Here is a 25,063-nt window from a genome sequence, read left to right as displayed (position 1 = left end):
AAGGAGCACTGCAGAATGCCGAAGCTCCTCACAGCACCTTCCAAATCCACACCCTCCCTAGAGGACAAGCAAGGTGTGGTTGTCTCCTATATATCATCCCCACCCCCCCTCACCACCCTGACTTGGGAATGTATTGCCATCAGTGTTGCTGGATCAGTGCTGGGGTTCCCTTCCTAAGGGCATGGCTACCTCTAGCTGTTGAAACTTTCTGGTCTCAATTGAAAGTTTATTACTTAACCATTGTCATATAGGCAGGTTGGTTACACTAGTACGGGTAGAATTGTTAGGCAAATAGTTAAATTTGACATCTGGATTAAATCAAGTGACTGGATTGATAACCAGAGGACACTAAAAGGAATGTCTAATTTAAGAAATGCTGCTTTTGAAGAATTATCTACCTGCAAGGGTTCTTAATTTCACTGGAGATTGACATCAACTATCCTGTAGCTGGAGTGTACCACCTGGGTCAGTTAGAACTTGTAATTGGGTTTTTCAAAACTGTTGTCCATTTCCCCCAGAATTGCTAGGGAGGAATGGGTGGGTTTGAAACATGAGTTAAACTGGAATAATCAATTTTCACACTTGCTATTCCCCCAAATGGTTAAATGCCAAGTCCAACTTCCACTAACTTGAAACTAAACCACATGCTGAGTGGCCTGTTTGTGTCCACCCAGTGGACACATGGAGAGCTGCAGTGAATAACTGTATCTGGGACTGCTCCAGTGCACAGACCAATCCTTGTCTCAAAGGGTTCCAGTTTCAGGGGGAATGTGAATATAAGAACCTGGGGCTGAATGGTGCTTGGGATGCAATAGCTTAATGACCCAGGCTTGGCTGATCAAGCAGACTTTAAGCCAGATTTGTCAAAGTACCCACTTAATCCTAAAGAATAAGGCCGGCATGAAACCAGGATTTGACTGGAATAGGAGAATTCATTCCTGTGGGAGCATTCCACAATATGGAAAATGAGGGCCCTTCTGGCCTTCATGGTGACCAGTATACACTGTCTAGCTGCAGCTCCATCTTTGATTCTTGGAGCTGTGGATGAAGCCCTTATCCAGCATTCATGAGGCAGGAGATGTCACTCTACTGTTTTAGAAAGTTGGTACCTCTGAGGGGGACCACAGGACAAGTGCAGCAGTCCATGATCCTCTGCAGCAGTCCTCTCTGTATCTACACTTAGATACTGGGGGAGGGGGGACTGAATGGATAGGTGGCAGCAGCTATAAGATTATTTTCACCTCCTTTTCCTGTATAAGGAGGAGGGTTCCAGAAGGGCTCATGCCTGAAATGTCAATTCTCCTGCTCCTTGGATGCTGCCTGACCTGCTGTGCTTTTCCAGCAACACTCTTCAGCTTTGAAGTATAGATGAGCCAGTCATGGCAGGGGTCCTAAAATAGGCAGGTATTTCTGTGGCTGCAAGTTCAGAATGGTGTTGCCTCACTGGCATGAGGGAGGCTGCTGAGCAGGCACAGGATATCCTGAAGGGAATAATGAGCAGCCAGAGACTGTGGTCCATATTGGTACTCATCCCCAAAGAATGAGGTCCCAGTGTTGTCCCAACCAGGATCTTGAGGGTTGTAAGTCCCACAACACCTTTTGTTTCAACTCAACCAGACCCCCCCTCCTCCACACCACCCAGACCCCCCCCCCAACAATCTAACCTGTCCCACTTGCCAGCATTTGGCCCATGTCCCTAACTTTATTTTGTTAATCAAGAGCTGCAGATGCTATGAATGAAACCAGCTGTTAAAGCTCAGCAGGCCTGGCAGTATCTGGAGAGAAATTGGTGTCTGTTCTAGTGACCCTCCCCAGAAGGGAGAAAGGCTAACTGAGATGCTAACTCTCATCTTGGATGCTGCTAGGCCTGAGCTCTTTTGGCAAGTTTGTTTTTCCTGTTTTAAATGTGTTGTACCTGTATCCAACTCTTCTGATGCATTCCGCATACAATCCTATGTGTAATGGTCCCCTCTAACCCCTCAGTCTTTCCTCACTTTGCCTAAACCTATGCCTTCTGTTTGTAGAATCTCCCACCCTGGGCACTGGCAGACCTTAGCTAGTCATCTTCTCCATGACCCTCTGGTTAGACCACTGCTTCTACTCTAGGATCAGTGGGAGAATAACTCCAAGCTAAGCCTCCCTTTAGCTCACACTAGTCCCAGCAACATCCTAAATCTCTTCTGCATCCCCAAACCCTCTTACCTGTAGGAGGGTGACCAAGTGGCCGTGCCAGTGTCCTGTACAGCCACAACATCCTGCTCCATAGTCCATTCAAGGCAAGCATACAAAACACCACCTTAACCACGAGGAGAAAGTGAGGACTGCAGATGCTGGGGATCAGCTGAAAAATGTTGCTGGAAAAGCACAGCAGGTCAAGCAGTGTCAAAGGAGAATCAATGTTTCTGGCATAAACCCTCAAGGGCTTATACCCAAAACATCGATTCTCCTTTGCTGCCTGACCTGCTATGCTTTCCAGCAACGCATTTTTAACCACTGTTTACCTGTGATTTCACTGAAAGTAACTATAGATCTGGCCACTCACCATTTCCTGAGGACCTACCATTGTCTAAGTCCTGCCTTGTTTGGTTCAAATACAAATCTCTAAATGATACTGTCTACTGGCTCAACCCATCAGCTCAAGTCCTGTATTGCTCTTGGATAGCTTTCACTCCAACAGCACCTAGTAAGCGTGCAGACAACACCATAATAACTAATCCTATATTCTGATCCTGATCAGTCACAAATCCATGCACTAGCCCCAGTGCTGCTCCTTGTGGGCTCTTTAAAAAGGGGGCTCAGTTACTGAGGTTTTCCAGATCAGTTGGATCACTCCGTGGGACAGTAATTGCTTTAACAGTTTTACTTAATGGTAAGCTTAACCACTTCCTGTGCCCCACATCAGTGGAGCTCGGAGTTGGAAGATACATCTGCTTTTCGCATCAATAAAAGTATGAAGAGGGAGGGCTTCAGGTATGGGATCACCGGGCTGCCTTCAGGGCAGGTGGGATCTGTACAAGACCAGTTCCATCTAAACTGGAAAGACTTTCATATCCTAGCAGGAAGATGGCTAAAACCTGAGCAGTTGGTCAGCAAGTGAAATGACTAGAAAGAGCCACTAAGGCAGAGGCTCTGATTACTGAACATGGCAGGGCTGGTCTGAGGCCTAACTTTGAGTATGATGGGTAAGGCAGATGAACTTGGTTACATGCATTAACCCCCAACTCTGATGCAGATATTGCTGAGACTTGGTTGAGAGGGACAAAACTGGCAGCTCAATGTCCTGGGATTTGAATTTCAGCTCTACAGTTGGGGTAGAGTCCCTTATCAATTTCTTAGCACCAGGGGCTTGGTGTGAGGCCCAGAGACAGTTTAGAAACAATATCTAAATATTTCAACTAGAAACAATTAGAGCTGGTATTGGGAATTAGACCAGCCAAGTGATCACTTCAGTGAGGGAACATTTCTTTTGAACAGTAATTGTTAGTTCCTTGGAAAACTAAGTCTCCAGTTGAAGGTAATAAACCAATACTAGGCAGGACTAGGTGCAGCTGTTTGGAGGGTAAAGCCACATCTGGCATATGGGAATCTTCCAAGTGGTAGTGTTCAGCATTAGCATTCTGTCAGGGGAGGGTGAATACAGGGTCAGGAGCCTTCATTTTCTCCCCATTGGGAACTTAAAGAGGCTTACGTAGGGTTTAGAAACTGAAGACAAGATAAGTAAAAAGGTATGAAATGTCTTTGGCAAACATGATTAATGAAATTGGGAAAGGTAGGGCCACTCAAGGGCAAGAGGAATTTACATATGGAGCTAAGTGGGTGAAGTCCTTTAATGCAAATGATCAATATTTGCTGAGAAGGATATAATGGACAGGGAGTCTCCAAATGGATGTATTCTTGGGTATTGGGTGCTCTCAAAGCATTAAGATAAGATTCTCTTCCCTGCCCCCCCCCCCACCTCCTAGAAGGCTGAGGGAGCCAGGTGAGGAAATTGATTTTGGAATGTCACTAGAGGCTGCAGCAGGCTAGAGTAGCCAAAGGAACAGGATAATCCAGGAAATGACAGACCAGTGATATTTCACTATTAGGGAAATTACCCAAGCAAATATCTTAGCACTTTCCCAGATTAGATAAATCTATTAGCAATAAGGTTTTTCTCAATCTGGCTTTCTGATTTATCCAATAATAAAGGACCAGGTTGTGGATGTTTCCTAAATGGATTTCAGCAAAGCCTCTTAATTCTAATACAAAGGTGAGGCCACTTGGGACCAGTGAGCTGTTCAGATGTTTACACTAACCTAGTAGCAGTGGAAGGGTCTCTTTCTGACTAGAGATGACCTGTGGTCAACAGGATCAGTTGAGACCCTGGTTTCCAAATGTGCACATGAGTAGCCTGAATCTGATTGATTTGGAAGGTACAGCAGGGTAGGGGCTGGAAACTCTGCCAGAGAAATGGCAGATGGAGCTTCCTCTGGGCAACTTTGATCTAATGCAGAGGAAAGTGTACAGTAAATGGCAAAACACTTGGAAGCACTAATAGAGGGATGTGTGTATACAGGTCCACACTCCACTGGAAGTGGCAACATTGGATAAGGTGGTTAAAGAGTATGGCTAGCATGCTTTTAGACAGGTATAATTTGATTCAGTCTATTTAAGGTAACTTTTTTGGAATACTTGTACTGTTCCAGTTGACACTGCACCTGGTTTGTTTTCACTTAACCTCTGGCTGTTCCTTTCAAGATTTCCAAATGAGGAATGGATTCAGTCTTTTTTCCCCCAAGGTAGAAACATCAAATACTAGGATGTAATTAAGAGGATGAGGTAGCTTTAAGCTGTGTGATTAGAATGTGTTGCCAGAGAAGGTGGTGAAGCAGATCCAGAATGTCAGTGGCCCATGTCACACCCTTGGGGCAAAGGGCCTGTTTCGGTGCTGTGCTTGCTCCTTGACTAAAGTAAATCAAATTGAAGTTGATGGGAAGCATTAAGTGGAAAGCAGCAGCAAACTGGAATCCAATTGGAGGTGGATCTTCACCCTGTCCTGCATCCTGACTGACCGGATCTGTGAATTGCTCATGTTTTTGAAGTAAAAGGGAAATGGTTTTGCCTCTGGCTGGAGGGTGACCAAGTCTGAACTGGCTACTTGTGTCCTTTCCTTGAGGCAGGTACAAAAAGGGCCACTACTGAGGATCTAGGAGTGTTTGACCAACCAGTGCATTTAGAGTCAAACAAGTGAAACAATATTATTCACTTTGAGAAGCACCCCATGGGACAGTGACAGTAAACACAATTGCCTGCAATTCCATGCACTCCAATATACTGTCATGGATTGGCTACAAGAGGGGTATGGTGAAGAGACTGTCACTCTAAATTTGCTTGCCTTATCGATGGCCAACAAAGGATCAGTGCTTGGGAACCCAGTTTGTAACTTTAACAATTGGTTCAGACATCCCAACTTATTCCAGCCAATATTAAAAATAACACTCTTGAGGGACTTGGACTCAACAAAAGTCAACGTTGGTTGTTGGTAGGGTCATCCACCTTTAGTAGGGATGAAGGGGAAGTAAATGTCATTGGCTCAATGACTAAGAGCTGACTCAATGCCAGGAACAGGACATGTACCTTTTCAAATGTTCTGTACAAACTGAAGCCACCTGCTAGTAATTCTCCAAGGTTTAACCTTAGTGTTTTCATTAAAAAAGTTGTAAAGAAATGTTCTCCCTCTTAGTCACTCTACTAGACTCTCTAGCACTTTTCCTCCTGTGTCTTGCTAGCAAGATGACTAATTGCCCAACATTGATGACCCGGGGAGGGGAAGTGGCAGGTAACTGTCAGATATGCTTGCCTTTAAGTGTAGAGGTTCCTGCAGTGCATCTTGGTCAGTCATGCCCTTCAACTTTTTTGGCCCAGACAATGTCAAGCTACTTGTGTTCTTGGGGGCTGCACACTCCATGTCTCAAGCTACCCACTCTAGTGTTCTAGCTTTGGGACCAGGAGATTATGTAGTGTGACCATGTATTGGATATGATTATGGCTTGGTCTAATGACCTGAGCAGTTTGAGGCTTCTAATATATCATTGAACTGCCATCTCTGGGGGAGGGTGGGGGTGGCGAGGAAGTAGTACACAAAGTTAATGACTTGATGTCTTCACCAGGATCAGAGAAGACTGAAGAATATCTATTAGCAAGATTTAAAGCTGATGGAGTTCGCTATAAAGCCAAGATAATTGGTGTTGACGATGTGCCAGATGCCAGAGGGGATCAGATGTGCCAGGATTCAATGATGAAACTGAAGGTAATGTCTAGGCTTTGGCACCATTCCTTTGCCCATGTCACCGAGTTAGTCCAAGGTGACCCAGAACTGGAACAATCTTAGTTTCCTTAGTCTCAACTCAGGGTTTATTCTAGTAATCCTCTCCCCGAGATCCCTTCTAATGTCCACTCCTGTCTTGGTATAAACATCAAGTCTTGACACTCTAACAACCCCAATTCACCAGGTCTCTAGTCTCAGTAAAATGGACTTTATGAACACCAAAAGCTTACTGTAATTCTGTGGGGATATGGGCTTCAGAAAGCAAAACCAAATTAGCCAGGTTTTACAGCATGAGGACACAGTCCTCCAGGCCACTCTATGCCAATCATGAAGAATCTAATCTCATTGGCCAATAGCCTTGTAAATACTACTACATATTCCCCTCAATACAATGTCTTGGTGGTTCCTACCTCTGCCACCCTCTAATCTGGGTTCCTGACACTCCCATGGAAAGATTCCTTTTAATCATCATGCTCCTTGCCTAAAATGCACCAGTTTACCCAGAGGCTTCCTCTTTTTCTCCCCCCCCCCCCCCCCCCCCCCACCAATCAGTCCTTAAACTCTGCACCTCCATTGGCACCCCCTCCTAGGAAAAACACTCAGCCTGTCTAGACCACCTCCAATAGCCAAACAAGTTTAATGTAATCTGTTCATATGCATGCACCTCACTAAGCAGGAACTGTACAAACTGTCGCACTGCCTACTTTTTAATGCATCTTGTTACTGAATTCACTTCCAACTAACCGGGTCCTTGGTCAATCTTGAACAGAATTAACCCATTAAACTCTAGAGCAGAGCCCTCCATTCAGTTTAAACTGGTTCTTGTGTAAATGTCTAATGGAATTGTTTTCATCCCCTTTAGGGTATAGCAATAGCTGCTCGTGCACAGGGTCAACACAAGCAGAGGATTTGGGTCACCATCTCTCTATCAGGAATCAAGCTAATTGATGAGAAGACAGGAGTAAGTAACAACACTGTAGACCCAGTGGAATGGGAGTCTCTCCAACTTAATGAGCTGGGCATAGACCAGAAAGCTTCCCTTAAAGTTTAAACCCAGATAACCCCATTTGAGAATCACTTTGGTCAGTCTGCCATAGCAAAGTCTTTCCTCAAGTAAGGAACCCAGCTGTTCTCTGAACAAATCTTTCATACCCTGAAACTAAGTACTTGTGGCTGAATTTACATAGTTGTCAAATAGCATTTTGCGATGTAAATGATAACATTCCTACAAAAACCTCTATCTTCTGAACTGACACTTCCCATTTGGGATATTGAACTATCACTGAATTGTAGCTAATTGGGTTAAACTTCCTACAGATCCCATTCCTTTAAACCAGAGGGCATTTTTAACTTGCACTCTGTGGGGTTTTTTCTTTTCAGGTGATTGAGTATGAGCATACAGTCAACAGGATCTCCTTCATTGCCAGAGATGTCACCGATAACCGTGCATTTGGATATGTCTGTGGTGCAGAAGGACAGCATCAATTCTTTGCCATCAAGACTGCCCAGCAGGTAGGGTAACCGAATCCGAGAAGTGCTAGGCACCTGAAACCCAGTTGCCATGGCCCAGTCAGCTGGCTAAGGTGTCCACACCATGGTTCAGTCACTAGCCTTGTTTACCTGCTTGTGGCAGTCTGTACAAACGTTTGTAGCAATCCCATTGGGTAACAAATGTCAACTGTCCACGTTCTCTTCCTGGAAGATAACGGGAATGACGTTCCCATAGTCCTGGCTGAGTTTGAGGTTAAAGCTTGAAGGGGCATCAGTCTAATCAATGAGGGGTAGACCTCCTTACTATTATGGGATTGGACCATGTATGTTCTGGTTCCCATGTGACCAACCCACTGGCTGGGAGTGTTGCATTCAACTACACTATAATTCCTGAGATTGTGGGTGACTTGATGTCATTATGGATACTTAACCAGGCCTTTAAGTATCCCATGTGGGAAATGGGGTGAAGACATGGAATGCAGTATCTTAGCAAGTGGGATCCAAAACTGGCTTAACAGTGGTAAGGCTGGTGCCCACTAGTGCACCATGGAGTCAGTCCCTCCATCTGGTTATCAATGAATATGAATCAGTTGTCAGATTTACTAGTGAGGAGTAAGGCCCTTACAAGAATATAAAGGGGCTGGGCAGATCAGTGGCAGAGATGTGAAGTGATTCCCTCAGCCTAACCAATGGCACCCTGGGGGTTGAAGGATAGGGTTCTCTGGTGTTACCTTTTGGGCAACACATTATAGGGTAATTAAGGAATAAGATGCTTGCTTTTACCAGTTTTAGGATTCAGAGCAAGATATATTGGAGCTGGACTGACTTTGGTTAGCTCAGTTGAGTGCTGTAGTTCTGATTGCAGTGGGGAGGGTGCAGAGGAGATTCTTTCAGCTCTCCAGTTAGAGCACCTTCTCAGGGTAGGAAATCTCCCTGATCTAGAGTAGATCAGAGGGGACCAGAGATGCAAGATTAAAGAGCATGGGTAGGGTGACTAGAATACTGCTGCTCCCCTTTATCAAAGGGGCACTCTTTCAAGTGAGGCAGGAGGCTGAGGCCAGTGGGATTCTTTACCAGGAGGGTAATTACAGTAGCAAACACTCCTAGTACTTATGACCAGGTCTCCTATTCCTAACACTGAAGAGTTCATGATCAATTTCCTAATTGACTGCAGTCAGAAATGTGGTTTTTTTTCTCCTGTCGATAGGCTGAGGCACTAGTTGTGGATCTGAAGGATCTCTTTCAATTGATCTACAATCTGAAGAAAAAGGAAGAAGCTGAGAATCAGTCTAAGGTGAGGAATATGCATCTTCCTTTGAAGACCATCCCTTGCTCAAGTGACTAGAGCAATGTGGGGCCTGCATAGAATGTGATTCTTGGAAGGGAACAAGTGGGGTGGTGGTGAGGTGGCTCAGGCAGTGAGGCACACCAGGACCTATTGGTCCTGTGGATTAGGGTTATCTAACTTGGACTAATCAGTAAGTGCGAGATCACCTTGAATTTAATGAGGTGCATTGATCACTGGTCTCTCCAGATCCTCTTCCTGTGAAGTCCCTAAATTGTCCCAACAGCATCCAGACCATAGGCTTCTTTCAGCAAACTTCACTTCAGGAGTTGGCTGCTTTAAACCTTGTTGGTTCTTGTGGGCTGACTCCTAGCAGGAGAGCCCTGAGGCTGTACAAATGCCACTGGCTCTAGCTACTACCTAATATCCAATGGGATCAACTGTCAGCAAATCGCTTTCATTCCTGTAGTTCAAAGCCATTCAGCTCCTTGAAGCTCTGTCCTTAATCTATAACTAAACCTGTTCCTGCCTGCCCATGTACTGTTGCTGACTAGTCTAAATTATCCTCCTTCCATGCAAGGTGTAAGTAAATGCATTCTCACCTCATTCCTCTACCTGTTTGTCCCTCTTGCCAAATATTTAACAGGCCACATACTGACTCCAGCATAAGTCTCTAATTTTGTTGTTTCTTTCCTCTTGCAGGAGGGCCAACCCACTGAGGTAAGATCACTAGCAGTGGTACTGCTCTCCTTTCCCGGAGGGAGCCTATTCCCCTCACTAGAGGGATACCTAGTGGTATCAGTGTTAATCCAGAGACTGCAATATTCTGGAGACCCAGGTTCACATCTGGCAAATGGTGGGTGTTTTAACCTAACGAATCCACTAAGCCTAATCAAACCTTTTTTGTTTAAAACCCATCTAGTTCACTCACTTCCTCAGTCTGTCTATACCAGACCCCACCATGACTGACTCTTACCAATAACTGGGCAGGGATAATAAAAGCTGGCCTACCTGGTGATGTTCCATTCCCCTATTTGATATCTAGCTCATTCTGCAGCAGGCCCCTGGATGGTGTTCAACTCCGCAAGTGAGGATTGCAGATGCTGGCAGTGGTCTAGATTAGTGGTGCTAGAAAAACCTAGCAGGTCAGGCAGCATCAGAGGAGCAATTTTAATTAGGCTTTCGCCCAACTGTCAATTTTCCTGCTCCTTGGATGCTGTCTGACCTGTTTTTTTCTAGCGCCACTCTAATCTAGACCTAGGTGGTGGTCACCCACCCTTGCTGCTGCTTCAAAGGCATGAGTTAAAAGTGCAATACTGGCTCTTACCATATCTTGGGGGTGGGTTAATTTGTCTGATCTAATTGCACCACCTGAAATTCCAGTAATCGCTCCCTCCCAGGTTTTGGATCACTGTCTTGTTTAACTGGGAAACTCTAGCTAACCTGGAGCTTGTGTCTAATGCTTGTTCCTTGTTTCTCACAGAATGGTAGTCCACTGCTGAACTTTGACCAGGTATCTCAAATTAAAAGTGTAAGTATTCAGCTTTAACAGAACTCTGTACATGTTGCTAGGGTGGATGACAAGAGTCAATGTAATTTAATACAACTGCATGGATGGTCAAGGCAAAGAGCCCTTGGTATCTAAAGCTGACCATCCTCTTACCTGAGGGTTTACCTTTATGGTGCAGCACTTGAATGAAAGAGTTGAGGCATTAATTGATGCCAATACTGGCATGATCGGATTAATCTTGATTATACTTAATGGCCTAATTCTGTTCCTGCAAGTGAGATATGGAATAGCCACAAAGGGTTACAGGCAGAGACAGTGAAGATTCATTGCTCATGATTTTACTATGGAGTTTCCAGTGTCTGGAATGCTCTTGTCAATGTAAGTGGTAGTGTTTGAAACCCAGAGGGTCATAATACTCAGTCAAGGCCAAGAGGGTGGGATCTTTGTGGTGGTCTTAGCTGGTACATGAATCAGTCATTCTGCCATACAAATGCAGGCTGCCAGCTAAGCTGACCTGTTCTTCTCAGGAACATACTTGTGGTCTGAAAGGTCTACCTCCCTTTTTTAATGCACCTATTGGGATTAATCTCCATTCTTCTATTGCTAAAGCTGGGTGGGCAGCAACTGGCAATCTCTACTGTAGCTAGGTTGGTCTGTTTTGCTTAGGTCAAGTAGAGACCCCAGTGCAACAGTTTCAACAATAAGCATGGTCTATATTTGAGATGTAGTATTCACTGGATACTATTCAGCTAGTAGGTGCAATACCTCCCTCTACTTGAGGGAAACTTCTCGAGTCTCTTTTTTTTTTTTTTTTGCTCTGACCTTATAACCACAACTGATGCCAGAAGTGGCTAATGTTGAATGTTCCCACTGACTTCCCCTCATTGTCATGAGCATTAAAGTAAAAGTCCAATTCTTGAGGGTGGCTGAATTCTCCCTTCTAGAGAATCTTTCTAACTCATCTTTTTTGAATCTGCTTTTAAACAGGATATCGATCAGATGCAGCTGTTTGGAGACATGTCAACACCTCCTGACATCACTTCCCCAGCAGTAAGTTAATTTGTTTAGGTCATCTGTACCACTAGCAGACAGGACTGTCTCAATAGAAACCTATTTTACCAAGCTGTGAATTGGTTTTATATCTCTAAAGCGAGACTGAAGAAATCTGGTTAGATATTTCCAGGGTCTTAATCTGACCCCTTTCAGACTTAATGGAATTTGGATTGCTGACATCTCATGCTTCCAGTGAGGTGGTTAGCCCTCTAATGTCAATTCTAACAGAATGCTGGCAGTACTTAGATTTACTAAAAGCTAACTTGTGCAAGTAGCTAGCCAGCAGGTGTCTCTTTCTGACCTCCCACTTTTTTAAACCTCTTCGCCCTGAGATGTTTGGATTACATTGGAGTGTGTACTTGTGGCTTATGTTCCAAGGTTAGTGCTGTTTTAAAATGGGAAATTATGCCAAAGCTGGACTGTCACAAAATAAGTTTGCCTGTTCTTGGCTCTTGCCCAACCCAACTTGTGGGAATTACTAAATGATTAACTGGAGCAATGGTTTCCCTCTTTGACTCGGTCTGTAGTTGCTTTGGATTTAATGTGACACAGCTAAATCTGTGTAATGTTGCACCAGGTCCCTAACCTGCAAGGCTTAATGGGTTAAAAATCACTATCAAGAGCATTGTGGGTCAACCTACAGCACTCAGGTTGCAGTAGTTCAAGGTGATAAGCTGTCTTAAGGGCACGGTGGCTCAGTGGCTAGCACTGCTACCTCACAGCACCAGGGACCCAGGTTCAATTCCCACCTTGTGCCAACTCCAGAGTTGCCCATTCTGCTGGTGTCTGGTGGGTCTCCTCCCACAGTCCAAAGATGTGCAGGTTAGGTGAATTGGCCATGCTAAATTGTCCAGTGTTCAGGGATGTGTAGATTAGGTGCATTAGTCAGGGTAAAATGTAGGGGAATAGGTCTGGGTGGGTCCCTCTTTGGAGGGTTGATGTGGACTTGTTGGGCTGAAGGGCCTGTTTCTACACTGTAGGAATGTAAACTACTGGAAATAAATGCTAGCTCAGCCATAACCTTCCCTAAAGTGAATCCAACCCTAACAACCTGGGGATTTTAGCTTGTACAAAGCTGCATTCAGTTCTGGTGCAGAGGAGACTGCTCAGGATGCTGCCTGGACTGAAGGCATCTCTTGAAGGTTGAGGGAACAATAGGCTTTTCTTGCTCTCCAAGGCTGAGGTGTACACTATAGGAATAGTCAGACTTTTTCCCAAGAGTGGAAATAGCTATCAAAGGATGTGATTTGGAGGAAGGTTTAAGGCAGATGTCAGGTTTTCTTCTCACTCCCACTCAGGCACTACCAATGGTAGTCAGATACACTCTGGATGCTGACTCTTGCATAGGCACATGGAAGCTGGTACAAAAGTTAGCACCTGAGGGCTGAAGGGCCTGTGCTATTCTGTTCTATTCATGGCTACAAAGCTGAATATCCAGAATCTATATGCAAGATGTTGGTGTAAATAGCATGTTTGACATCTGGCAAATCTTCAACTTTGGCTTTCATACACTCCTGAGTTAGGAGTTTGAAGGTGATATGATTTACTGATCACTAACTGGGTGCATGTCATGTAAGTGGATGAGTCTTTCAAATTTCCTGAGGCCTGGTCAGTCAATCATGGCCTGGCTCTTCAATCACTTTCCTGGGTGCCAACCGATCACTAATTGCAGCACCCTACACTTTTTTAACTTCAGTTGAGAACTTGTTCACGTTAATAGCTTAACTTTCAAACATCAAATCTATTTCTAAATCCCATGGCATCTAAAGAATATTTAGTTGATGCACCAATTTTTTTCCAAGTTCTAAATTGTACAATTGCAGGAATTGTGGCTAGACTGGTGACCAGGCTGAGATGTGAGCACAAACTCTCTCCTGCCAGCATTTACCAGTTTCAGGGTCCACATTAAGATCTGTGGAAAGGATTTTCTTTCCAAGAATGTTGTACACTAGGAAAAGATTGTATTCTTATCCTGCTAACTACTTCAAATAATTCAAACTTTTTTGTATTTGTGTTGATTAAAATTTTTCTTTTCTGTCAATGATTAGGAATCAAATGGCTGTTTGCTAGACTTGTCTTCTCCTGAAATGGACCCTTTGAACACCTGCATGAAAGATCATCTCCAGGAAGTGACTCCTGCTTCCTCACTTCACTTCTTCCCTGCACCTGATCCTAACCCTTTTGGGAATGACCCTTTTTCTGAACTTAACCAATCAGCACCACCTAAACCAGTTGATTCTGTAAAACCTTCTGATCAGAAAGATGGAGCTCTTCCCTTCCTCTCCAATCAGAGTGGAGACCACCTTGGCCATGACTTTGACCAGCCCCCTAGCCAGGTTGCCACTGGTGTGAAAGTTGATACTCCGTCCTGGGGACTGAATGGAGCAGTGGGGCAGGATCCAGCTGAATTGGGTAGCAGAGTGACCACTGACCCCTTTGCTGAGATCTCAGGGGCCACACCTCCAGCACAGAATGGGTTAAAACCAGGCTCCCTGGGTGCTGCAAACATCAAGCAAGTGGACTCCCTCCTGATGCAGAACTTTGATGCAGTGACCTTGTCCCCTCCACCACAAAATGCAAAAGGAGCTCGAGGCAGGAAGAACAATCAGGTGACCAGCATGACCTCTAACCCCCTTTTAACAGGCACTTTTTTATACTTGCTAACACTCTCTCGCTGAACAACTAGATCCTAATTTTCCAGCTTTGGGGATTCTTGAGGCATGGCTTTTTCAAACAATCTGGTCAGCATGGCACCAACTAACCAGGCTGATGCTATGCTGTCAGACTTCCATTGGCATGTATCTTGGATGCTCCTGGGGGAGTTTTGGGAGGCCATTACTGAATCCTCAGTCTCCATGAGGTGAGGCACCAGCTCCTGTTAATGGAGAATGTAGAGAGGTCACCAACTCCAGACCCTGGGGCATCCTGAGCAAGACTGAGCCAGGAGTAGTTGGGTTATTTGATGTGACTCTGAATGAAATGACCTTTTCTTGGCTTTTCTCTTCAGCTGGCCAGTGAGAATTTTGGACCCAGCCCACCTGCTTCCAGTATTCCACCCTCGGGCCAGATCCCTCTGGATCTTTTCAATGTGCCAAGTTCCTCATCACACGTCAGCCCAGGTAACTCCTTTCTAGAAGTGAACTACAACGTTTGCAAATTGGAGAGCTTGTTTGAGCCAGTGCACTTGTAAAATGTTGATATTTGATCTAATTGCAGTCAGTTCATGTTCAATAGCTATTAACTCCATGCTGTTCAACTAACTCTTCTCCTTTGTTCTAACATCCATTGTACCTTCAGTTCATCAATTCTACTCCCATTTTTCTAGCACTTAGCCTGTAGACTTATTCTGATTTCAAAGTGTCACTTAATGTTGGGCCCTGTCCCTCAAGTAGACTAGATAGCCCCCACCCCAGCTCTGAACTTGTTTCATTCCTGTCAACCTCTTGCTGATCACATCCATTCCCCTCCAAGGGAAACACTTGCCCATACTCTTTGTTAATTCTGCCCTATCTCCAACACCCCAGCTGACTTACCTCTTTCCCCACAGCTGAGCCACTGGCCCTAGTCAATCCACCCTGTAGTTTTGGTTCCCTTTATCTGACTCTCGAGTGTTATGAAGGCTTACCAGATTGAGTCTCCTCAGCACTTGATCAGTTTTACTGTAATCCAGGAGCTGCAGATGCTAGATCTGACACTGCTTTCCGCCCACAGATGGTGCCAGTACTGTAGACTAAGTCCAGTGACTCTTCAGAACTAAAGTGATCTAGCAGAAATATTTACTGTTGAACCTATTGAAGTTAGTCCAAAGCTACTTGAAATACTAAGTCCATTCAAAAATACAGCATAGGCCATTTTAGAACTCTGTCAATTCTCTGCATAAAAGCATTGTGGGTTCACACCTGATCCCAGCAGGTGGACTACAGTTCAAAGTAGCTCCACCCAAGCAGCTAAAGACCCCCGGTCCAGCCTGTGACCCCTATAGGCTACAAATGAATGTTACTGTTGTACTTGAGCTGAGCTAAGCACTTGCTCCCAAATTGTCCACTGTTACTTGTCATCACTGAACTGCTATTTTCAGCATCACCAAATGTCATGTTGTCTTTTCTAGGTTTGTCTGGACCACCTCCTGCTGGACCTTCTCACCCAATGCCATGGGGACAGCAGCCTCCAGTTCTTCCTCAGTCTGGCTCCATGCCCCCAAGACCTATCTTTGGCCCACAGCCTCCCTTTGGACAGCCCAATGTCTTTGGCCAGCCAGCTGCAGCCTGGAGCCAGCCAGCTCCATTTGGAGTCCCACCTGTACCCGCCACTTGGGGGCAACGTAGCCTAGCCCCACCCAATGTCTGGAGTCAGCCTGTTCTGCAGACCACTCCTTTTGGCACCAACCCTTTTGCTGCCTCCCTTTCTATGGTGCCACCCATTGTAGGTCTGGTCCCTTCTGCTGGGACATCACTGTCCCCACCTCCCCCACCACCAAGACCCAGCCTGCAAGAATCCTCCAAGCCTCAAACTAGTGCCTTCACTGCCTTGGACCCACTAGGAGAGAAGGAAGAGAAAAGTGTCAAGGAACTGTTTAAAGACTTCCAAATCACCAAGCCCCCAACTATTCCTGCTCGGAAAAGTGAGCAGCCAACTGTTGCTGGGGCATCAGGAGCATTTGGCCAATATTTCACCAGCAAAGTAGGTGTTCCCCAGGAAACTGCTGACCATGATGACTTTGACATCAATCAACTCTCATCTACAACAAATGGTAAGTTTTCGTAGGGAGGGTGAAAAGTTCTCAGAAGGCTTTGGTTAATGTTAACTGTTCCAGTAGTCCACCTCCCCTTGCCTATAATCACTTGCCTTACTACAGCCTGTCAGAAAGACATAAGCTTCCCATTCTCCTTCTAATCTGGTAAACTCAATGTTGCGTTTTAGTTCCCAGAAATAGGGTAATCCTGGTCCATGCCTATCCTAGAGTTGGTCAATGCAGCTCAAGGATGAGCTGCCAGAAAGGTAAGACTTGAACCAGCAGCTAAAGGGCAATGGAGGCTCTTGGATTGTGGCAGATAGGAAATGCAGATGACAATTCCAGTCTTGCTGCTTAATGAGCAGTGGTTGAACAGACTCAATGGGCTGAATGACTTGCTTCAGTTCCCTTCTGGTCAGGAAGATTAAGGAGTAATTGAGATTAACTGCAGATTGGAGTGGTGGCTGGGGGCCTGAGTGGTTATGAATTTTCTCAATTCTGAAGCTGCTCAAGATACTGCAGTCTGCAAGTGTACTTCTGCACTGAGTTGATGGGTATTGGGTTTGAGACAGATCCCTTCCTGGTGAGGGAACAATAGTCTCCATGTGCCTCTCCAAATCTACTAATACTTGGACCTATGTCAAAGGGCACTAATTCTGACCTTTCCCTTTCAGCAGCTCCAGCAGCACCGAGCCAGAGTTCGACACTGAATCCTTTTAATACCAGTGGAGATTCAGCACCAGTGAGTACAAATTAACTTGAGGAATGATCTTGGTAAATCGCCACCTGCAGTGACATCAACTGTACATACTAGCATAGGCAATGGGCCAAAGGAAACCCATGCTGTATAAACTACCTTTGAACAACTCCCTGACTGCCCAGCCAATGCTAGGTGGACTTTAAGCCTTGAGTATTCCCCTCCAGTCTGGGTAGTCCATTGAATTGTCACTACCTTCCTATACTACTGACCCAAATACTTAACACTGCCCTGAGATGGCACTAAAGACTGTTCACTTCCGTCCTGCCCCACCTCAGTCCAATGACTGAAGATTTTGGGACTTGCTGTTGAATCTAATATCCCCATCACCTCTGGCCTGCCTGCACCAAGAGCACCTTGTCTCCAGCTTGCAGCTGTTCTACATTCTCTCATCCCTTACTCCTGACATCTCACACCTTAGTCTCTAATTCCTGTTTCATGTGTATTCATGACTGAGCAATTTTGGCCACACCTCACCTAAACCCCCAAGCTTGCTCCTCCCTGTCTCCCCACATCCATCAGAGATGGGGCTAGAAGCCATCAGACGAACAGTGCAGGGAAGAAGTCTGCCTGTGGACTCTGGGTAGTGTTTTGTGTGCATTCTTAGTGACTGATCACAGCAACTTGTTCTCAAAGAACTCCACCTGGTGCCGATGTTCAAATTGTAGACCTTAACTCTCTCCTTTAAACTAAGTGAAGTGCCCTTGGCACCTCCATCTCACTCCCAGGACAGGTTAGAGTAAACATTCCTGTCTCATTTATACCAGGTCCATGAACTACAAATGTAAAAACAGGAAGCAATCCACCTCTGAGCTGTGCTGAAAGCAGTTGACCAGTGCTATTACACTAACAAATAGTATCACTGTTATACCTCCCCCTGAAGGTTCTAACCTTTGATTTGTGACCTGCTTCATCTACCAATGTTCACTGAAGTGGAGCATCTTGTGCCTTGCTAGTCTTGTCTCCATTACTCTAAACCATTTACTCATGATGATTGGAATTGAATGCTTTGCTCTAACTACAAACTACCTTTTTTAGGCTGTTCCTGCTCCATCTGACCCATTTGGAGATCCCTTTGGAAACCCATTTGTGTAACATTCTCTACATGGTCTGTAAGTATCGCTGCTAATACTGACTCTCAACCCTGTCACTTCTAAGGACCTCTGCAACCAAAGCCTTCAATCATGACCAACCCTAGAAAGAGTTGGTATAAACTGTTCAGCTATTCAATAGGATCATAGCTGACCACAAACTCAGTCCCCTGTTACTGCTTTCTCTAGATCCTTTGAACTCTTGGCATTTGGAGAAGTCTGTATGGCCCTATTCCCTATCTGGTCTATATTTAAAGTGACCCTCCAGTCTCTTTGCAGCAGAATTCCATAGGCTCACCACTCTGAAGAAATGGCCTACCCTGTGTCCATAACAGGGTCTAAGTCCTAATGAGACCAGCTGATACCCGATCAGCAGTAAATGCAGCCTGAATAAAGTAATATTGGAATCTTTCACTAGGTTAGTGAAAATGCTTTACTCAGCAATTAGTTGGCTGTATTGCCTGATGTGTCTCTGCCAGAAACTCCCAATTCTGATTACCTGATGCTGTTAATGCTGCTACTTGAGTTATAATTGGGCAGGAACACAAAGATTCAATTTTGATCAGCCTATACAGAATTCTTCAATCTAAAACTTCTTCTGTTTAGTATTAACTATCTTAACCATCTAGTTCAGTAGCACCTAGAGAGGGATACCCACTGACTCTTGATTCATATCAGACTTGGTGTGACTTTCTCCATTACTGAATCAGCAACATGTGCTTTAATCCATTAACTATTTGATTTTAATATGATCAAACTGGCTTACTTTGATTCATCAACTGGACTTTTTCCATTAAACTAGTTTTATGATCTGGTCAAAGGATCTGACCACAGGGTTTTTGATAAAATGGCTTTCTTGACTGAGCTGGGACTAGGAGACCACTGACCAGTGGCTGTGGTATCTAACATATCAGTAGATTTGACCTTATTTTAAAAATGGTAAACTTTTTTCCTTCCCAGGTATTCCAAATTTGATCATCTGGCTTTGACGAGCAGCAGCCTTTGCACAGAACAGAAGGGTTAATGATTGTACCAGGTTTCCAATAAGTGGGCCTTTGTCCTCCAGGTTTTCTGACTTGTTAGTGTTTATTGTCATTGAATTTTAATCCTGTGACCAGGAAGAAAAATTCAAATGTTTGTGTAAAGGCAGCTCTACTGTCTAGCTGCTACAAGCCAGCAAATCCTTCCCTTGAAGCCAATGCTTGTGACTGGTGTTTAAGTTTTCTTTTAGGCAATTTAATTCTCACTTGCCTTGCTGTTGTAACTGGGTGATCTTTCATTTTGACTCCCATCCTGGACCTGTCTGGTCACCTTTTTTATACACCAGTGCCTTGATTAGACAGTGTCTAATCCCTGTTTTTGAAAGGATCAGTATAACATGGGAGTGAAGTCTGATTCTAAATGTCAGATACTAGCTTTTTTTACTGACTTGTGACTGTATGCTGGCACACCTTTTTTTTTTTTCTTTTTCCAAGAGTGTTAAAGTATCTGTCAGTGGCATCCTAGAATTGCAGCACCTGGGAAAACCCAACACCTTTTTTGGGAGCTCTTTGAAACCAAGAAATGCAATTTTGCACATTCTTAAGCTTAATTCAAATGGAAGGTTGGGTATAATGAAGTCCTAAGCCAAATAAGTACTTGTACTCTTGTTATAAATTGGCTTCATCAATGTCACTAACTGGGATAAAACTCTGGCTCCTGAAATCCCCTCTCATCCAGATGGAGCAGTATTCCTGTGCCAGTTAGATACTCTACAATGCACTTGTCCCCACAGGCCACTAGTAATGTAGCACATTGCACTAAATATTTTTAATGTTTTTATAGTTCACAATGACACTATAGCATGGTTTAGTCAGCTCCTGCAATGTTTTGTCCTTGTGATCTTTTTAACCTGAAGCATACACCACCCTGAGCTGGCCACTCTCTGCACAGGTGCACTGCAAGTATTACCTTGCATCTCAATACAGATCACATGTCAGCCTTTAAGGCATAAGGCTTGGTCTAATACGATCAAAGATCATCTCAATGTTTCAACAACCCTTGTCAAATCACCAGCAAAAGTATTGTAACAGTTACTGCAGGTCCTTTATTACCTGATCTCATTAATCCCCTCATCTGTCTATCTAAATAGTAGCTCACCTGGAAAGTTGTTTATAAGCTGTAACTATTTCAAATGTAATCTCTGTACTGTGGTCTTTTAATAAACCAATAATGCATTATTCTGACTTGTTCAATTCTGATCACCACCTGTGCAAGTTTGAACCAGTTGAATGGAGAATCCAATGCCATTGGATACACCCTCCTGCTCTGAAAGAGGGACAAATGGTCTGTCACTGCTATACCTGAAGTGAATACAGACCAGGGGCACAAAGGAACAGGAAACTTCTAAGAACTGGGCAATTCTTTGAAGATCAGTGAGTACAAAGCAAATGCTAAACCTGGTTAGTTTATTCTCAGGGTAGTGAGATTGAAGCTTAGGATTGGAGATTCTGATCCAGTGGATTGGAGTCTGGCAAATACACTGGCCAGCCTGGAAGCGGTTATCTGCACAAGACCATGTAAGTACACCAATCCAAACTAACCACCTGCCAAAATGGCAGCATTGGGTCCTTAACTGTGTATGAGGCTGTCATCAGTACAACTGACTGGGAAGCTTTACAGCCACAATCTCTAGCTCAAATGAGGAGAGAATTCACACTGCTCATGTGGAAGCAGGCCACTTCGCCTGCAGTTCTGTACCCACTCCAAGCATCCTAGCCACATCCACTCCCACTTACTCTTGGGGTAAGGCAGGGCAGGTGACAGGTCAGTGGGGGAGCACTCTAGAGCCAGTGACCATAATTCTATTAAGTGATGTTTTTCCAAAGTTGAAAGGCAACTTAGGTTCTGACCGTATTAGGCAAGAACTCAGATTGGGGGCATCCCTTTACAGGTAAAGGGATGGCTGGAATATGAAAAGCCCTCATTTGATAAATGAGTCCAGAGATGCTTTAGTGACAGGAAAGGCTGTTAAGTGTAGGTAATGTTGGATGAGTAGATGAAGTGTGGGGGCAAAAGGTCCTGCTTTAATGTATAGGATTAAGGAGAATCAAAAGTATTAAATCCAGAAGGGTAACCAGAGAATAGTACCCCCCTCTAAGATAAATAAAGCAGCCTGTGTGGAACTGCAGGAACTGGGAAATTGGTTTAATATGGGGCAATAGTATCAGCTTGGACTATATTAGAGGTGGTGGTGCTGGATGTCTTGAGGCACATCTGGAACTTCTGGAAAACTGCATGTAATTTCTCATCTTATTGGAAAGATGTTGTGAAACCTGAAAGGGTTCAGAAAAGGCTTGCAAGGATGTTGAAAATGTGTTGCTGGAAAAGCACAGCAGGTCAGGCAGCATCCAAGGAACAGGAGAATCGACATTTCTGGCATAAGCCCTCATTCCTGAAGGGCTTATGCCCAAAACATCAATTCTCCTGTTCCTTGAATGCTGCCTGACCACCTGCACTTTTTCCAGCATTACACTTTCAGCTCTGATCTCCAGCATCTGCAGCCCTCACTTTCTCCTTGCAAGGATGTTGCCAGGGTTGGAGGATTTGAGCTATAGGGAGAGATTGAATAGGCTGGGGCTGGCCTCCCTAGAGCAGTGGAGGCTTGGGAGGTGACCTTATAGAGATTTACAAAATCAGGAGGGGCATGGATAGGGTAAATGAGTCTTTCCCTGGCGTGGGGAGTCCAGAACTAAAGGGCATACCTTTTTAGGGTAAGGGGATGAGGGAGAAGGGAAACCATTTGACTGTGGAAGCCATCCTCTTAAAGGAGCTAAACTGGCTGGCTGTCCAGCCAACTCCTGTGAATGGCTTTGGTTGAGCAGGGTTAATGGGAAAGATTTAAAAGGATCGAAGGCACTGCTTTCTGTACAGAGTGAGCTGACAAAGGAAGTGATGGTGGCTAATATAATTATAGCCTTTAAAAGGCAGCTCTGGATGGGTATATGAATACAAAGGGTTGAGGGATATGGGCTGGGTGTTGGTAAATGAGGCTAGATTAGGTTGAGGCGTCTCATCAAGAATGAGCTGGACTGAAGGGTCTGTTTTCCATGTGCATCTGACACAATCTCGTATGTCTGATCCAGCCCTTCTGCATCCCAAACCAGCACATCTCTGGACTGGGAGGAAGCCAGGTTAAATAGACTCCTCCCACAGACAAATGTGTAGAGCAGTTCAGTTGCCTGAGGCTGGAATCTAGCCTAGGTCTCTGGTGCTGAGGCAACAGCTAACCACAGCCTTCATACTGCTATTATAGATTCAGTCATTGCCACCTACTGTATCCATTGCACCTGATGTGGTCTCCTCTACAGTGGAGATGGCACCAGCTGGCAGATCTTTTCAGAACATCTCTGGGCCACCCATAACAAACAAATGCCATTGCCCTGTGGCTGAACACTTCAACTTCCCCCTCCCTACCCCAAGGGCATGCCAGTCCTAGGCTGCCACCTCTGCCAAACCCTGACCCACTGACACTTGCAGGAGAACACATCTGCCTTGGAGCCCTTTAACCACATGGCATCAATGTGGATTTCAGATGTTTCTTCATTTCTCCTCCCTGCACTTATACCAGATCCAACCTTCCCAGTGAGGACCGTTGATGCTGGAGATCAGTTGTGGTGCTAGAAAAGCATAGGTCAGGCAGCATTTGAGGAGCAGGAGAATCAACATTTTGGGCATAAGCTCTTCAGGAATTCCTGACCAAAGGACTTGTGTCCAAAATGTTGCATCTCCTGCTTCTCCGGTGATAGTGGACTTGCTGCACTCTTCCAGCACTAACCTTCCCAATCAATAGCACCCTCCATGACCTGTCCTAATTGTCAATCTTCCTTCCACCTATCTGCTCCACCTTCTGACTTATTCCCAGCTACCTCCCCCACTGCCTCCCATTTACCTCTCAGCCCCCTTGGCTCACTGCCTCATTCCTGATTGCAGAGGAATCAACTATTCTCCTTGGATGTTGCCTGACTGGCTGTGTTTTTTTCCAACACTGCACTCCTCGATTCTGCTCTCCAGTCCCCGCCTCCCATTATTGGTAAAGGATTGGTGAGGGCCAAGTGTAGAGTAAGGTTAAACCTGAATTGATTGACTCTTTTGGGGGGTGCTACAACGGTCTATGTAAAGCATAGGCCATACCTACATCAACATCACTCCATTCAATATCTGGTTTCAAACTGGCTGAGTGTAATTGAGGGGGCTGAGTGAGTAAGGTGCCAGCTAACTCACTCTCCCACATCATACTTGACTCTTTTTAACCACAAGAACAGAATTCTATAAGGTGGCAGCTCTGACTGACCAGGACCCTGTGGTTGGTGGTACAAGTTAACCCCCCCTGCCATGCAGTTACAGCTTTCATGTTGGAACAGATAGCAAGCACCTGTTCAGGGCCTGGTTGTGAGGTAGTGTTGGCTAATGGGTGAAGCCGAATACACTGGGCATCTGTGTCTAGGGGTTAATGGGGAGGGAATGGAAAGACCAAATTCTATCCCTGCCAAAGCAAGCCTGGCATCTTGGAATTAAAGGCCCATGTGATTAGAATGGGGAAGCTTTATCAAAGAGGGGCAGAGTTGGACTTCTGCTGGAGGGTGGAGGCTGCCTGTTTGATTGGATCATGGTGGAAGTGAGGGATGTACTGTTGGCTGTTTGAGTAGGCTTGCTTTGTCTATACACCTTGCTCTCCCTTTGGAAGGAAGAATTAAGATAAACTGAAGAGATCAAAAGGATGCAGGATTGAAGACTTGGCAATGAACTGCCAGTTATTTGCAGATCAGGCTGAAAGGGCTTCCAAAAGGCTTTTAACCAAAGTATGAGCCCTATTAGAAACCTGTGCCTTTGAACAGTTTCAGGTTACAGATACAATAGAATTGCAACCCTGATGATGGGCCATAATGGGCTATGACTTTCAGTTCACTACTATTCTTTAACTGGAAAAACATACAACATCATTGACCAGAAACTCGACTGGACTTGCTCCACACAGGGGCTATAAAAGCAAATCAGGTTAGGAATACTGCAGCAAGTAACTCCGCCTGCCTCCCTAAAACCTGCCTATCATCTCCAGGACACAAGTCTAGAGTGTGATGGAATACTCCCCACTTACCTGGATAGGTGCTGCTCCAACAACACACAAGACTCTTGACATGATTCAGCCCACTTGATGTGCACTGCATCTGTCCTCTCCTCCAATGTTCAGTAGCAGCAGTGTGTGCCATCTGCAAGATGCCTTACTGAAATTCAATAAGGCTCCTTTAGCCAACCCCTTTTACATGTACACCTGATACCACACAATGGCTGAGTGACCTGCTCATCTGACTCTAACCTAGTCCTGCTGTTCCCCATAATCCTTTGAACGCTTTAGCCCCAAGTGCTGCATCCAATTTAATCTTTCAATGTTTTGACCTCAACTTTTTGATGGAAACTCCACAGCCTCACCACTCTCTAGGTGAAGAAATTTCTCCTCATCTCAGTCAGATGCAGCCTAACCCAGTGGTTAGCACTGCTGCCTCACAGCGCCAGAGACCCGGGTTCAATTCCCGCCTCAGGTGACTGACTGTGTGGAGTTTGCACATTCTCCCTGTGTCTGCGTGGGTTTCCTCCGGGTGCTCCGGTTTCCTCCCACAGTCCAAAGCTGTGCAGGTCAGGTGAATTGGCCATGCTAAATTGCCCGTAGTGTTAGGCGAGGGGTAAATGTATGGGTCGGTTGCGCTTCGGCGGGTCGGTGTTGACTTGTTGGGCCGAAGGGCCTGTTTCCACACTGTAAGTAATCTAATCTAATATCATTAGATTGTGACCCTGGTGCTA

At 45.0% G+C, this 25,063-nt stretch overlaps 1 protein-coding gene across 5 annotated transcripts in view; it reads left to right on the top strand.

Moving 5' to 3' along the window:
• dab2 (DAB adaptor protein 2) overlaps positions 1 to 20,445 on the top strand; it is a 39,886-nt gene extending 19,441 nt beyond the window's left edge. For 4 of the 5 annotated variants that reach the window (XM_043703026.2, XM_087975134.1, XM_087975142.1 and 1 more), the window contains 13 exons: positions 6,150 to 6,289; positions 7,170 to 7,268; positions 7,688 to 7,819; positions 9,006 to 9,092; positions 9,786 to 9,803; positions 10,567 to 10,614; positions 11,581 to 11,643; positions 13,695 to 14,255; positions 14,654 to 14,765; positions 15,755 to 16,396; positions 17,053 to 17,120; positions 18,174 to 18,247; positions 19,187 to 20,445. In XM_043703026.2, coding sequence (XP_043558961.2) covers positions 6,150 to 6,289; positions 7,170 to 7,268; positions 7,688 to 7,819; positions 9,006 to 9,092; positions 9,786 to 9,803; positions 10,567 to 10,614; positions 11,581 to 11,643; positions 13,695 to 14,255; positions 14,654 to 14,765; positions 15,755 to 16,396; positions 17,053 to 17,120; positions 18,174 to 18,230 — 2,027 coding nt within the window. In that variant the 3' untranslated portion in view covers positions 18,231 to 18,247; positions 19,187 to 20,445. The remainder of the gene's footprint in view (positions 1 to 6,149; positions 6,290 to 7,169; positions 7,269 to 7,687; positions 7,820 to 9,005; positions 9,093 to 9,785; positions 9,804 to 10,566; positions 10,615 to 11,580; positions 11,644 to 13,694; positions 14,256 to 14,653; positions 14,766 to 15,754; positions 16,397 to 17,052; positions 17,121 to 18,173; positions 18,248 to 19,186) is intronic. The other variant, XM_087975155.1, reaches the window with a different exon arrangement.
• The last annotated feature ends 4,618 nt before the right edge of the window (positions 20,446 to 25,063 follow it).

This window comes from Chiloscyllium plagiosum, unplaced genomic scaffold, assembly GCF_037043375.1.
Source record: "Chiloscyllium plagiosum isolate Xiang-an unplaced genomic scaffold, Cpla_swu_hap1 HiC_scaffold_2, whole genome shotgun sequence".
NCBI classification, from domain to species: domain Eukaryota; kingdom Metazoa; phylum Chordata; class Chondrichthyes; order Orectolobiformes; family Hemiscylliidae; genus Chiloscyllium; species Chiloscyllium plagiosum.
Note: the sequence above shows the minus strand (reverse complement) of the source record. Positions and strands in the feature narration are given on the sequence as shown.